At 43.3% G+C, this 16920-nt stretch overlaps 1 protein-coding gene across 7 annotated transcripts in view; it reads left to right on the plus strand.

Annotated features, from left to right (window-relative positions):
- The window catches only part of LOC133350734 (glutamate receptor ionotropic, delta-2-like), a 211307-nt gene that overhangs the window by 182511 nt on the left and 11876 nt on the right, over nt 1-16920 (plus strand). For all 7 annotated transcript variants that reach the window (XR_009756103.1, XR_009756102.1, XM_061565416.1 and 4 more), the window contains exon 13: nt 3279-3474. Coding sequence is in view for 5 of the 7 variants with exons in the window: in XM_061565416.1 (XP_061421400.1) it covers nt 3279-3474 (196 nt within the window). In the remaining 2 variants the exon portion in view is untranslated. The remainder of the gene's footprint in view (nt 1-3278; nt 3475-16920) is intronic.

Here is a 16920-nt window from a genome sequence, read left to right on the forward strand (position 1 = left end):
ACGGGGATGGGGTAGATTAGCTCCATTGCTGACAGCGTGCCCTCACTCAATTTTGCATGACTAATCCCGCACCTCAATCCCAGGCCTGTAAGATCGGTGCTGTCAGCAAAATACACAGCAGCTCCACAGCGTCCATATTGCCCCGTACCCCGCGAGCGCAAAAACCCGCCCTGCCTCGGCCCACTGTCAAGTTTCAGCGTCCATGCAGGGATTGCATACATGCTACAATGTGGAAATTCCCTGGAACTTCCAATTATAATAAATCCAGTGCTTGGTGGCAGGGGCTGCCTTCAGACAGGGAGGTAACTTGTAATGTTTGTAGTAATGTTTGCCCCCACTCTACATTGTATGTTGTGTTTCTTGACAACTTTTTTTTGGAGGGGGCTGCATGTATGTATGTTGAACTTCTTTCGCACCGTACGTAGCCAACTGCGCTAATCGAAGGTGCGGGGGAAGAACAAACTAAACAGAAAAAAAAACAGAAAATCAGTTTTCAATTATTCGTAAGTGGAGGCATGTTGTGGTCTTATTTATTCTGTTACTTATATTCTTCACAATCGTGATTGTGCGTACACGAGTTTAGGGGAGGCGTTTCGGGGGGGCGTCTTAGCCTTCAGTCGGGGGGGCGGTGAGGTGGGGGGAAGGGAGGGGTTGGCTATTGGTGGGGGGAGGGTGTCGCTGGTGTGGTGCAACGGTCAGCATACTGGACTCGCAATCCAGGGATCGCCGGTTTGAATCCAACCTCCCGGCGAGGCGGTTGAAACAACAATAAAAACGTGTCTCAAATCCGCCTCCCCACACTGCCTTCGTCCACCCAGCAGTGTCAATGGGGTAAAGTGGAGGTACGTACGTGTGGAAGACTATAGACCAAATGCCCTCGAAGGCTTCTTCCTCTGAAAGCCCTTCCCCCAGCAGTGGCGTGATCCAAGACATTGCAGGCCTTGACGCTTTTTTAGCCTCGATTATTGGAGCTCACGTTTATCAACCACAAAAGTGTAATTTTGTTCATTCCTTTCTAAAAAAAATGTATTCGAGAAATGTAAATGGTCTTCAATTTGTAAAGAACACATAGGTAATACGTCTCGGGTAGTGAATATTATTCAAATCAATAAAATATACCGTATAACCAAAAAATTCTATATTTTGCATCGTTTAAGTCAACATAAAATGTTTATATTGATACTAAGATGTTGTTGGACTGTCAATTATATGTAATCATCAGCTGAGTAGTTTTATTTAAATTTATTCAAGTTATAAAACTGTCCAGTTATTTTTAGAGAAAATGTAAGACTGTATATAGTTAAAAAATTTGGCTGCTTTTATTACCCATTTCTACTTAGTTCTTTTTTTTGTTCAAATCTTGGGCAGAGTTTTTTTTTTGCCATGTTGCTCTACATTCGAATGTTGAGTTTTTGTTGTTTTCTTTTTGCTCTATTTGTTCCATATGCCTGGCTAAAGCAGGCTTTTGGCAGTCATATTCATCCTAAATACTTGACACTTCAGGGACGCTGTCGCGGTTTGTAATGCTCAGTACACTTGCAATCTAGAGGGCACTGGTTTGATCTTACGTGGTGGCAGTTAAAACAGAAGGGGGGAGTTTATTCAATGGCCCCGCCTCCGTCCACCCAGCAGCATAAATAATCGCACCACAGTTAGTCGATTTGGCAGGTCGCGTGGGATGGAGTAAAGTGTGAGTACTCTCACCTCCTTCAAGATGTCTGACCAGCACCCAAAATACTCTCTTGAGGTGCTCTCACGGGCTTCCTCTATTTGAGGCCCTTCCTCCAGCAATGGTGTGAAGTAAGCAATTTTGCAGGGCTCCTCATTTTCACTTCACACTTTAGCTACAATTCACATTTGACAATGTATCATTATTATTTTTATGTTAACGAGTGTAAGAGTGATGTCAGTTGTCAGTTGCAGTTGAACAGAGCAGCGGTTAAACGCATTAAACTCAGTTTTCATAACGCCGCAGCGTGCTCTCCGCGTGAGTCGACACGCTCCCGCTCGTGCTGCACGCATCACGCGGCGGTGTAGCTGCCACACTTGCACCGGCTCAAACACGGGCACGGGTAGGGACTTGGCAACGGTGGGCAAAGCCGTCTGACTCATTCAGAGAGGCATCTTTGCCTCGCTTGGGGTAACCTTTCCCTCTGGACGTGTCCATCTGTCACCATGCGGGCTGAGGTACTGAAAGGCTGTTCTCAAACGCAGACATCTGGACTCCTCTATTGCCTCCTCATGGCGGGCCACACCGCGATGCTGATTACGGTAAAATTGTTTATGTCCCATATGGCACATGCTTCTTGATGTGCATTAATGGGTCGCAAGCGCCGAAAGCACATGCCCTCGCACATAAGGAGGTCTTGCGCACGTGTTAAATATATATTTATTTTAAACAATACCTTCCTGCAACACATTGTGCATAGCCACAAGATCATTTGCTGGCTAGAAGATGTTTACACTTGTAAAATGAATGTTCACAGGATGGGAACTTGCAGCAGCGTATGGAATATCATAACTATGGTTATCTCTCCACGGGGTGCCTTGACTGCAGTAGCTTGTGTAGATATAGTGATGTCTCTGGGTTTTTATATTAGAGTCTACACACTGTTTAGCAAAAAGCAGGATATGCTATAAAATCCAGTGGATTGCCAGACAGTATGGAAATCAACGGACACTTGTAAATGGCTTTACAAAAAAAAAGCAACAGCCAGGAAAAAATGTGCAAGCTGGCAGGGTTTTAAAGAGGGAAAATTAAAGGGAAGGTAAAGGTAATTTTTAAGTTGATGATTTTGTATGGTCCTTGGCAGAAAAAAGGTTCCCCACCCCTGTTCTAGAGGGTTGTTTGGCCTACTCATCCACGCTGGTCAGACATGTTAGAAGGGGTGGGAGTACCAACAGTTTAGCGCACAACGCACGCGGCCTGCCCGACCGACTGTGACGTGCCAATTTATACTGCAGGGTGGAGGAGGCGGCGGATGGGGGGGTAATTAAGAAACTTGCACTTTTGTTTAAACTCCCCATTGTTTAAACTTTCCAATGTTTCAACTGCCACGCTGGGAGATCAATCCAGCGATCTTTTGGATTGCAAGTCCTCACACCACGGCAGCGAGACCTTTTTTGAAATAAAAATAACCTGCTGAAAATAAACCATAACAAACATTTTTGACAACCGTCGTGCATTCCTCTGACACTCGCGTAGATTATATACGAATCTCATTTGCTCCTTGTGTTGCGTTCTCTCCACATGCGCAAACACGCACACATACACACAGGTCCATGCAGGACCTGGTGAGGCAGTCCGATCTTCAGTACGGCACAGTGCTGGATTCCGCAGTGTTCGAGCACATCAAGATGAAAGGGTTAAATCCACTGGTTCAAGATGGACTGTTCGCGGAGATGTGGAAAGTGATTGGGCGAAACAATGGAACGGAGAACTGCGTGCGTGACCCCTGGGATGGGATTCGCAGGGTGAGTGCTCGCGTGTGATGCCTTGCTGCAGAGCGCACGGAATTCCTCGAAATAGCTCTGCCACAATAAGAGTGTTCTGTCTTGAAGGCGGACACATTTGCTAAATCATAAACATGCATCGTTTGATGAGTTCATTCATGAAATGATAGTCAATTCGACAAAGTAAAGAGAAAGTTCAACATACGTACACAATGTTGTCATCATCATCATCATGATCATCGCCATCTTACCATTTTCTCAACTCATCAGTGACGATGGTACAAACGAATTTCCACCATGGTTGTCTTCAGCTAATCTGGTAAAACGTATTCATTCAATTCCTATTCTTCTAGATTATTTACCGCTACATCTATCCAACCCCACCCCCCTCTAGTCTCCACTCCTTACCCCTGTCTCCACCCACGTGTGCGTCGCATCACGGTCAAGTGCAGGATCAGGTCCGGGCTCATTCCCATGACGTGCCAGAGCCACAGTAGTTCACTGCCCTTCATTTTGTTTAAAATATTCCTAAACGAACATGAAGTACTGTCGGATTGTAAACCATGTAACTTCACAAACCGATGTGCAATCAAAGTTTTATTAAGTAAGGAAATCCAAATTAAAATAAGAAATAGGGTTGATTATATCTGACAGGCCTATTTTGTAATGCAAAGTACAGAGAAAAACACATTGGGTGAAAGAAGAATATGGATGCTATTTTGCATTCTGCATAATTCCTTGTTCTGGAGGCTTGTAGTTATACTAACTCAAACATTTAGCAAGTATGTGTTGAGAAAAAAGGGTTAAAAGTAGATATTTTTTCACTCTTTTTTATTATAAAAGTCAATCATACCTGCAGCCCTGCACATATGTTTAAACAGTTTTTTTTTACGTTCAGCAGTCAGTGTATCGGTGTAAGTCATACTGTTTTCAACTTATGCTAATGAGCAGAAGTGCAATTGCATGACGAAAGTGTGATTGGTCCGTGAGGTCCTTGAGGGTGACTTTCACTAACATTTCCAGGAGTGGCACGCACTCCTACTCGAGGTAAACTTCCATTTCAGCTTGCGCGGAGGAATGATCAGCCGTGAGGCTTATCTTTGTAATGCACAAGAGACTTGAGTCACCAGATTATTGTGTAAGCAGGCTTATTCAAATGTTAACTACACTCGTTTACCACTGTGGAAATTTAACATTTAATTCCACGTAAGCAGGATTGGAGCGAGCGGTGGCTCAGTGGTTTTCGCACTGGCGCAACGAACCTGACGACCCGGTTTCGATTCCGTGCCACGGCTAACATTGTTGGCGAATGATATTCACCTTCACCGGGTCGCGCTGACAGCGTGATGAAGGGGGAAGGCCTTCTCACTCACAGCGTGAGAAGTCCTTCATCCAGCAATGAAATTGACAAGGGCTGTAAATTATTAGCATTATTGTTCATAATAAAGGTTTTTGGGTTCGATCGCGTTAAGTATAAATGTGTCGTAACTCTCCACCACCCGACACAGTCAGTAAGGTTTGTCACGTAAACAAAACGTGCCAATTAGTTTACAATTTCAGCCCACCGATGTGTTGAAGAGTGAATCCACAACATTTACAATTTTTGAGTACGACGTTTCGCTGGCAATTACATCCAGAAACATTCTGGATGTGTGACACTTTTTTACCGATTGGTCGTGTCGGGTGGTGGAGGGTTACAACACATCTATAAATAACACGATCTAACCCAAAAAGCTTTATTATGAATGAATAATATTGGTCGCGAAAGCTTACATGTTAAACTAGCATTATCATATTAGACATACATAAGTCATAATAACCTATTTTTATGTAATGTTAGTGCTTTTTGCGTCTGTGTGTGTTTGTAAGTTTTATTATGTGTAAAATGTGACATTTCTTTGAACATTGAGTAATGCACCATATCCCTGAATATGTTATGCTGGTACGTGAGATTGTATGTTAACGTATTTCTCATACAGTCAGACAACTTGACATGTGAAATGTATCAAGTTCACCGCCCCCAGCCATTACCAATTGGTGCCACACGTAAAAAAGTTGTGCCGTTGAAAACAAATCGGAAACACTTAAAACTTCGGTGCCATCAAAAAATGTCGGCATGAAGCTGCAGCATGCTTGGGTCAGCAGGTGGCATGCCTTCAAAAATCCATTATAAGATGTCCCTCCCCCCCCCCCCCCCCATGGTCAGAGAGAAGGTAAACTCCACAATGAGGGTTCTCCATCACCGGTGCAATGCTGTTATGAAAAACGGCAAGGTCTCGAAAAAAATGTCATGCCGTGAATCTTGAAATGTCGGGACTTCACGCCACCGTGTGTCTATGCGATCTGCGATTCGTTTGCCACACTCACTAAGGGCTTCGCAACATCTTGATGTGGGGGGGGGAGGGGGTAATCTCCCTTGCAGGTATCTCAATTGGGACACAGGGTGCAAGGGAATTCTTGCCATGCTTTTAAATGGTCAGCAACCTTGAATTAGCGATCCATTTGTCACCGGTCAAATCTGATCTCCCAGAGCGCAAGTTGAAACAATGGGGCGAGTTTATTGAGTTCATTTCGCCCCCCACCCACTCTCTCCCTGCACTGTCAATCAATCAATATATCTTAATTTGAAGTGCCAATATCGCCCTCAATAAAGTATGTGCATCGATGGGCATTGCAACAGAACGGGAACGGTACGGGAGTGGGGGGGGGGGGCACAGAGCAACAGGAATGAAACAAGTAACCCGTCACGACCTCAGCGGCTAACACGGACTGAGCAAGGTAAAGGTTTACCTCCAGCAGGCATGCGTGTGTCACTCCTGGAATTAGTCAGTCAGTATCACCCTCAAGGACCTCAGACCAACCATACATTCGTCATGCACATGCACTTCTGCTCATTCATAAAAGTTGCCAACAGTATCAATCAGACAGGCTCCTGACTATGTCCCCGCAGCAGCAGCATGCATGGGTGCAACCACAGTTAATCGCGTGTGGGCGGTCCTCCCACCGCCTCCAAGATACCCTGCGCAGCGCAGAAGAGTAGGCCAAAATAGCCTCTCGAGGGGCTCTCTCGTGGGAGGCCCTTCCACCAACATTGGGATGGCCCGAGCACTTGCAGGGCTGCACCGATGCCTCTTTGCAGGGTGCGTGTTGGTTTGTTTACTCGGTTCTCCCGTGCCCCATGGGGAATTCTCAGGCTGCAGTGGCTGCGCGGGAACGATCAAAGTGGTGCAGCTTTGTTGCGACGCGCCGCCACCGCCGCCGCGTGCCCGCAGCCCGCAGATAAGAGGCCCCATGAAGTGATCTTGTAAACTCGACACCGTCACACGCGCAGATAAACTTTTGTATCACATGCCTTTGCTCTGCGCTATGCATATCACAATAATCTACGTCGTGGTGATGAGAAATTATTATCATCTACATGACATTTATGAAAATATAAGTTAAAATAATTAAAATATATAAAAGTAATTATATATATTTTTTACACATAATACATATTTTATCCGTTATCAAACAAACATTAGACGCGTTTTTCATGAACGATAACCTTACCACAGTTGTTGGAACTGTATAGTTATTGTATGTGCACATCAAAACAGTCAGATACAACAATAGCAAGGATAATCGTAAGGCTAATATCTGATTAGCATTAAATAAGAATAATAGTTTAGCAAAAATGATTTTGATTAGAGGGTGATACTTCACGGGAGAGGAACACTCTCCGATTGTACAGGGTGCAGTGGTTTCCTAACACGTGGGATTAAGATGCATTTCAAGTAGTACTGCACATACTGCTTGAGAAATATCAGATAACAAATACAATTATATACCCTTTCCAGTCCAATGAAATCACGTTTAATTAATTTAGCGTTTGCAATGTTTTAATGGCGGTCTTTAATTAACTGTAACCATAAAGGATTGTTATGTGCATTACATTTACAGAACACTAAATATTGACAAAATTCGTTCACATATCTTACACAGTTTGCTACAGTTGTATTCCACTTTGGAGTGTATGAACGTTTGTGTCTTTGGAGAGCGGTGGGTTCAGTGGTTAGCACACTCCGTTACGGACCTCACAACTGGGGTTCCATTATTGATCATGCCTTTCATCAATGGGTGGTGATGTTTGAACCAGTCATGGGTCTCTCCTAGTTCGATGCAGCCATAAAATTTGTATCTATTTGGGTTGCCACCTGTCCTGGTAATCTCTGAATGTCCTCAATTTAAAGGCGCTGCCATTATATACAAGTAACAGTTTGGTCCATTGCATGATAAGTTGTTATCTCCTCTTCTGGCCTCGTGATATATTCCTCTTCCCCTGATATGGCATTGGTATTTTTGCATCTCAGAAGTGCGAGACAAAGGCAACTGAGCGCGGTTTCTGGCCCACACCAACGTTATCTTGTGCCTTGCAGGCCTTAACATGCGCTTTCTAACAGGCATTGCCTCTACAGTCTTCAAGGCCACCATATGAGCTCTTTGTGTGATTGTGTGCACACGCGCATGTTCTCTACCTGCACTTGGGTAGTGCTGCGCTCTCAGCAGCGTGCGTCTCATTGCTGCCCTTAAACAGCACCCGTCGCAATCCGTATCTAACTCTGGCCCAGATCTTCCCGTAGGTTGACTCGCCCTAGACTTCATAGGATGCGGTTGTATGACCATCAGCAATTGGGAAAGGCCATGAGTTTGGCATGGTGCTTTTGGAAAGCCACATTGTCGCACTGCGGTGGCTTTAATAGGCGTTTCTGAATAGCACTTTTGCTGGAAAGGTCATAAAGCTAAATGGGCATCTACGTCCTACATATATTGACACCTATATATGTTTATGGTTGGTGGCAGTGTTTATTGTTTACAGCTGGAGTAAGATGTTTGAATTTGCTTTGTATATGAGTATTAATGTAAGTGCTTGAATTGCTCACTGTCGTGGGATATTTTGATTCTTTATATTAAGTTGTCTTGCAAACATTTATTTACATGTCATTAATTATGCGTTCCATTAAGGTGGCAATGTGATTTCCAATTTCATGAAGGCAGGTTGCCAATGCTGCCCCCTATAGAAAGTGCCGTCCCTTTGTACAGCACCGTGTTCCATGCTGCAATGCGTTACGGATTTTGTTCCTTGTTTAAATGCAATATAGCTGTGCCTAAAGACATTGCACATCGAAGGAAGGGGATGAGATTCCGAATACAAATTGGGGAAATAATAAACAATCCTCGGGTCTTTAATTCATAATGCAGCATCTAGATGCATATTTTCTAGTCCAGTTTTCTAACCCTCAATTTTTTTAGCTGTTCCTTGCATTACAGTAACCTAGGTTCAAGGGCACTTGGCCATTAAATTTATCATAACTTGGGGGATTGAAGAAACAAATTTACTGAACCATTACTGAAGCTGATAGAGGGAATTGACAGGTGAGATATAAAAGCACATACTAATAACGAGAGCAGAGCAATGCATTCACATTCTAAATATATCTCGATTGCTTGAGTTTATATTGTCCTACATTAAGAAGCAGCATTTTGATGGAGTGTTATCCTTACTTTGGAATGGTTATTCACAACAAAATTTAGGTGATGGTTGCCAGCATGATGCCTTCATTTTATATCTCATTGTAGAATTCATATGGCATAAATATATGTCTTTGGTACAATTGAAATATAATTAAAAGAGGCAGTTTATGATATTGCACAGACATACAGAGCCATTACTAGCCTCCACTTACACATCAATGTGTGATGTGCAATGGTTATTCAATGTATTCACAGTAGGTCTGGCCACTAAAATTGGCTTCCATTATTAATGGAAAAGACATACACAACACACTTGTAAGTTAGCAAGGCCACAAAATTTGTGATAAATTTCAACACATAGCATTAAATTATAAATATAAATCTGAGCTGCAAACGGGATTGTTGACTTGATAATTTTGTCTGTTCTTTTTACAGTTCTTTTCATCATATACAAATTAGTATTTTGTCAGATGTCCGATGTGATATTGGGTTGCACCAGGTGTTGTTCAGAATGCCGTCCAACATTTTGCTCTATGTGCTGGGGGCTTCTTCAGAGCTCAAATTACGTCTGAAACGTCAGGCATCATGCCGAACAACACGCAGTGCAAAGCAAGACACGTATTGGAGGGCTGTATAGCACCAACTGTCAAAACCTAAGCTGTGGTTTATATTTTATTACATTAAAATAAAGTAAAATTTTTGGTAAATGAGAAATGTGTGCGCAGAAATCCTCCGCATTGGTAAGAGCCAATGCAATATTTCTCAATAGTCATACACATAATGTTGATTATGTCCCCTTTGTTGCATGTTAAATCACATAGGGATAATGGGCAAAGGCTATGAATGGGATTGGAATCAGGTGGCTGAAATTTTAGAATATAGTAATTCTACCAGCAGCAAATATACACCGATTAGCACTTTTTTTGGCACATTTGTATATTGCTCTTGCGTCATGTCGTTAATTTCTTGAGCAACATTCCACCCAGCTCTTTTCCTTTTTGTAATAATTTTGATGCGAGCCTACCTTCGATAACTGCCCCTAAAACACACACTCTACGCCTTGATGTCCTCAATTGAAAATAGAGACGTTAGCAGAGAAAATGCAACAGAAGCTGAAAATCTTCTTGGTTCTTTCGGTAAAGTCACGTAGAAGGGAAGTAATAAAATAATTAAAATAAAACATAATAAAATAATTCTCACGACGTTTCGGCCACAACGCAAGCAGCCGTCCTCAGGTGAAGAATGAAACACCACCAAGCGGAGAATACATTGTAATGTATTACTTACTGTTAGTAACTCAGATTATTGTAGAGTATAGCAAGTATACTGATGATGCTATGTAGTTTATACTTTAGTTGTTTATGTAGTTTATACTTTAGTTTTTTACGTGGTTGTTTAGTAACTGCAGCTACATACTATTAACATTCCTTTCCTTTGTTAATGCTACCCCCCTTCCCCGTCCCTTTGATGCTGCTAATCCTGCATAATGCACGGGCATAATATTAATTTGAAACCCCCCCGCCCACCTCCTACGCTAAATTCCTCTTGATATGCAAATTATTTTGTCAAGGCGCTCTTCTTCCCACCTCCCCCCCTCCAACCCACCTTAAATATACGCTCCAAGCTTGGTGGTGTTTCATTCTTCACCTGAGGACGGCTGCTTGCGTTGTGGCCGAAACGTCGTGAGAATTATTTTATTATGTTTTATTTTTTTTATTTTATTACTTCCCTTCTACGTGACTTTACCGAAAGAACCAAGAAGATGAATCCCTGCGGTCACGAAAGCTTCAAATAGAAGCTGAAAAGTGCGCAAAGAAGCGTGAAGATGCGCATGTGTTGGAATTTCACTGTGAGAAGGGAAGAGGAACGTGTGGACGGAGATAGCACAAACAAATTTGGCTACAGTGAGGGAAAAAAGTCTTTGATCCCCTGCTGATTTTGTAAGTTTGCCCACTGACAAAGAAATGATCAGTCTATAATTTTAATGTTAGGTTTATTTGAACAATGAGAGACAGAATAACAACAACAAAATCCAGAAAAATGCATGTCAAAAATATTAGAAATTGATTTGCATTTTAATGAGGGAAATAAGTATTTGAACCCCTCTCAATCAGAAATATTTCTGGCTCCCAGGTGTCTATTATACAGGTAACGAGCTGAGATTAGGAGCACACTCTTAAAGGGAGTGCTCCTAATCTCAGCTTGTTACCTGTATAAAAGACACCTGTTCACAGAAGCAATCAATCAATCAGATTCCAAACTCTCCACCATGGCCAAGACCAAAGAGCTCTCCAAGGATGTCAGGGACAAGATTGTAGACCTACACAAGGCTGGAATGGGCTACAAGACCATCGCCAAGCAGCTTGGTGAGAAGGTGACAACAGTTGGTGCGATTATTCACAAATGGAAGAAACACAAAATAACTGTCAATCTCCCTCGGCCTGGGGCTCCATGCAAGATCTCACCTCGTGGAGTTGCAATGATCATGAGAACGGTGAGGAATCAGCCCAGAACTACACGGGAGGATCTTGTCAATGATCTCAAGGCAGCTGCGACCATAGTCACCAAGAAAACAGTTGGTAACACACTACGCCGTGAAGGACTGAAATCCTGCAGCGCCCGCAAGGTCCCCCTGCTCAAGAAAGCACATATACATGCCCGTCTGAAGTTTGCCAATGAACATCTGAATGATTCAGAGGACAACTGGGTGAAAGTGTTGTGGTCAGATGAGACCAAAATGGAGCTCTTTGGCATCAACTCAACTCGCCGTGTTTGGAGGAGGAGGAATGCTGCCTAGGACCCCAAGAACACCATCCCCACCGTCAAACATGGAGGTGGAAACATTATGCTTTGGGGGTGTTTTTCTGCTAAGGGGACAGGACAACTTCACCGCATCAAAGGGACGATGGACGGGGCCATGTACCGTCAAATCTTGGGTGAGAACCTCCTTCCCTCAGCCAGGGCATTGAAAATGGGTCGTGGATGGGTATTCCAGCATGACAATGACACAAAACACACGGCCAAGGCAACAAAGTAGTGGCTCAAGAAGAGGGATGATGGCCAATGCTCGAGACTGATGACGGAGTTTGCCCTCAGAGGAGGGAACACACCCAAGGTGGACGTCCACCTTAGAGGTAGAGCGATCTAATCGGCTTGTGTGCAGGAGCTGGATGGATCGCTGCATCGCGATACTGTGAAGGATGACAACGGCTCGCGGAAGCCAACAGCAAACAGATCATTGCTGTTCCCGATCATTGTTGCCACTGTGCAAATGTTTAATGTGAACGGTCCCGGGTAGCCATGCACGTTTGCCACTATTTTGCTTTATCGGAACCTCTTGTACGACAGGAAAGCCTTGCCGAACGCGAGGGTTACGTTGCTGGAGTATGCCGCGTTGAGAAAAACCACGTTCAACAAATATTGGACCTCATAGGAAAAATATGGTTGTGTTCCTGGATCCTAAATTATCAACCGCTCCTTCATTTAACTTACAATTCTCCACGATTTCTCCCATTATCACACGTCAAAATACACGTAACATACATGGTGAATAAAATAAAATTGGAACGTGAATTTGTTTGAAAAGTTAAAGTACATTTTTTTTATGTACTATGAACGTTGACGATGAAGGTGGAGATGATGTGGGTGGGGGTGTTGGAGGGGGGGCTCGTAACGCGCGAAGTGAGACTGCGTGAGGGTGTTGGGGAAGGAAGATAGCGACGAGATATTCATCCGCAGCATCTACTGTATGCTGCTGTACCAGGGGACCACTCCACTGATGGTCGATGCAGAGGTGATAATTTTTGCAGCGGCAAAACGCGTTTCGTCGAAACATCACCCCCTTGTTCATGACCTCGGCAAGTAACCCGTGTGTAGCCGAAATAGGCGCGTTCGATAATACAGCATTGGGCAAGCTATGACTTATTTTTATGGGCATTATTAAAAATGTCCCTTAGCATATTCGAAGTGTGACAGTTCGTATGAATCGGGCATTTTTAGCACGATAATAATTTTTAGGAAAAGACCCACGTGGATCTGATTAAATTATGCAAGGCAAGTGACGTGTGTGAAGTCAGCCCAAGACACTCATCGAGTAACGGACGTTGCTCATCTGTGGCAAAATCTTAAAATTATGTCGTCTCAGGAAAAAAAAAAAAAGGCACCTCCGGTGAGGATGTAATGAGAAGAAAATCAGCTGGTGTTGGTATGTTGACTCCTGGATACGGGAGACACTGCGCATTTTGCTTCAGTCACAAAAGGAAATGCGTGCTCAGAGCAGTGTGCTTCTCTGAAGTGTGTGTTGACCTATGTCAATTGTGGAAAATGCCCACAAAATATGTCCCACCTTTTTTCGGAGAGCATTTGGCACTCATAGGTTATCTTCCACGCACTTGAATAGCTGAGTAGCATCGGTTTAAACGTCTTGTGGAAAACGAAAAAAAACTACTCGAATCCATGAACATTCATGAAGGGATTACGAACCCCCAGGCCTCAAGAAGTGGAGGGATAAGTGCTGGGGGCAATAACTTGTTTCTTGACCTTGTGCAGAAAGGCAATGAGCAGCCAGCGCCAGCCCTAGATCAGCATTTACAGCGGCTTATTATCCGTGCTCCGTCACGTGCCAAGTAACACAAATAGTGAACAGACTGAAAAGGTGAGATGACAGTGTTTATGGCAAAAAGCCTCGTTTAGGCTCACCGAAGAGATGGGACATTTGATGCGCTTTGAATATCTGATCCGATCATGTACTATCATAACTGCCTGATGTGTATTTACGAGAAAGCTTTATAGATTTAATGTTAAAAAATCTGGATGGCAATGTGTCCCTAAACCCCGAACACATGTCCTTGATATATCCACGGTGAATCCTTTCATGCTTTGGAAGTAGTGCAAACTTTTTGCAGGCAGTAGCGTCATGTGGTGTGACTTGCTGGTTCAAACGATCCTTCTTCTCCACAAGCCTCTCTCAAGCATAGGAATTAAGAAGAATACAAAATCCATACACAGAGTCTGATTAAATTGTGCTTTACCCACAGCGGTTTAAGCAGCCGCAGGGTATACCACTGTCACATGCTGATTTTTACATTTTATGCCACCACGCACATTGGTATTTATTCTGGCCCAAGTAATTTCCATAGATATTAAATTATTCATCTTACATCATCATATTTATCTTATAAAATGCTCTACAGGCAGGTCATGCATTAGTATTATTATTAGAGGGATGCTGCCATGGTATAATTGTTAGCACACTGGACTTCCAATCCAGAGGTCACTGGTTCAATTTAATCACAGGGCATGCAATTGAAAGGATGGACACGTTTCCTAAATCCCTCTGACTGTCCACCCAGAAATATAAGTGGGTACACCACAGTTAGCCAATCAGCAAATGCAATTTCGTGGAGTAGAGTGTGGCGGCTACTCCAACCTCTTCCAAAAGCATCGGGCCAGCATGGAAAAGTAGGCCAAATACCTATCGGATGGACTCTACAGAGCCAACAGTGGCGTGAGCAGCAAGCACTTACAACGTTGCCCCTTCATCTAATTATCAGTATCAGCCAAAGCACTTACTTTTATTTCTGTCCTCATGTGGTTACCAACGATACTAGCCACTGATGTCTTTCCAATTGTGCATTTTCTCCCCGGTGAAAAATGCCTGCAGCAGTCGACCACGGTGGCTTTACAAAGTCAGGCTGCTGCGGACACCTGCAGTGCAGATATAGCACTCGTGCAGATTCTGCCTTCGGGGCGTTATGCATACATTTGGTACATTTTGAATCGCCGTCTTTTTCGAGAAAATTCGATTCACTGTATGCATGTGTGTATGTATGTTGAACTTCTTTCGCGCCGTACATAGCCAACTGTGCGAACTGGAGGTGCGGTATCAACTTGTCGGAGTATTTTTTATTTAGCACCTGCCTTGATACCATTCTGAGAGTCGTGCATTTTGCTTGGACTGCCCACAAGCGCAGCGACGACTACTTTACGTGAATGTATTTTTTCCCCTACGACGCTAAATGGTGCATAAAAGCTTCGCTGATATAAATTACATTAACACTAAATTGCGGTTATATTCCTTGATTTAGTCTGAAGCAATCGGCCAGAATGATGCATCATCCCTTTCATAATTAATAACAAAGTAGCGCGTTTGCTTGGTATACGATGTTGGATTTTGAGACCTTTTTTTGCTCTGAAATATTACCCTGTCATATATGATCAAACAACTGTGAAGCCACTTCATCATTTTCAACCCCAACAGCTTTTTATCGTGCCTGACATTTGCGATGCAATTTTTTTGTTACGAGTACACACTGCTTTGTTGGAACACTTTGGGAAGGTTTTAAGGTTCAAAAGTGGATTTTTTTTTACAAGCCACCAATTGCACCTGCGGATTGAATAGTCATGCAAAGAACGCCTAAAATGCATTTGCTTAATGCAATACATTAGACGCATACATAGAAAGCAGACATTTCACAAATTAATTTTGAAAATACATTCAATTCTATACCGCAGAATATTCAATATAAACGGGCATTGCATTATATTGTCCGCGTTCTTATTTCTATTCCTTTGTATTATTGTCACATTTATGTATATGCTTTGTTTTTGTCGTATATGCCTTTGTGACGGGGTTTATTGTTGTTGTTGCTGTTACTGCATTTTAATCGTTATAAATTGTTTTGGTGTAAAAGTTTTTGAGGACATGGAAGATATATGTTGAAGGGAAACAGCTGAAAAACTCAATATGAATGCACGTGTAAGGCAGTTGTTGGAGGCATTCCCAGGGTGAAAATGATGAGATAAAGAGGTGGAGTGCATTTTGAAAACTGAACTTGATCATCAAAAGCAACATGCCAGTGTGGCTAAGGAGGAGCGCTTGTAATCCATATGTACTACCTGCTATAAGATACCAATCAGAAACAGGGACATTGACAAATACAGTGGGACAAGATGCCATGCAATGGAAGCACGGAGTGATGCACGCCCGATAGTACACGGAGACCAGAGGAAGAACACAGGGATCACAGAACATACCGCATTTCTCATGAGACCTTGTGAAAAAGGCAACCGCTCGGGCAGGTCTTCACCTACCAGTGGATAGATCATGGCTGATGATGATGGCATTGAGAATGTATCGGTCGCAATTTTCTAAATTCAATATAAGTTACGAATGTATTTCTGAAGAAGTAAATGTGTTCATATTGCCATACCGCTCAAATTACAGGTGCAATATCTCCACTGCTTGAATTTAATTAAAACAATCCATTTTGTTTGAGATGGGCTTCGTGATGGAGGTGAATGAGGGTAAGATTTGACAATGAGAGAGTGAAGAAAACTGTACGGAAAAAATTACGACACCTAAGTTTTTGCGGAACCCCATTAATGTGATACATTACTCCATTACAGCGCGGCAGTGTTGTGTGTGCAATTACTCGGAATTAGTGAGCTCCCCCTGGTTACATAAGTCTGTTAATATTCATCCTCTGCGCGTGAGAATGATTCAGCCTGGCGGGTGAAGTGCGGCCATATGTCGCTGGATAAATCGGCACTGCCGTGAGACATGTTAATAATAATTTACATTTCTTTGTAAGGCGCCTTTACGCTAATGTCTCAAGGCATTGTGTGGCCTCGCGACGGCTCGCCATCCGGTCCTCACGCCGGGAAGACGGTGGCAGGGAGTGACGAGCCGGAGACATCATTTAACAACCAGCGTTCGTGATCCCTCCCTCGCTTATATTTTTTGACAAAACAAAAACAGCAACAAAAAAATCACAAAGAAGCGTTTGAGCAGAAGTCAATTTCCGATGACCATTCTCAGCATCGCCCTCCGTATAATTGTTAATGGCGCGCTGGAAGTTGCGACAATTGAGAGCAACACGGCGTGGCCCGGCCGCTAAACGCTCACTCCATCGCACGTTTCACCGACACGTTAACTACGAGAACGGCTCGCAC

The sequence above is a fragment of the Lethenteron reissneri genome, chromosome 34 (assembly GCF_015708825.2).
Source record: "Lethenteron reissneri isolate LAM-NWPU_2019-01 chromosome 34, ASM1570882v1, whole genome shotgun sequence".
Lineage (NCBI taxonomy): Eukaryota > Metazoa > Chordata > Hyperoartia > Petromyzontiformes > Petromyzontidae > Lethenteron > Lethenteron reissneri.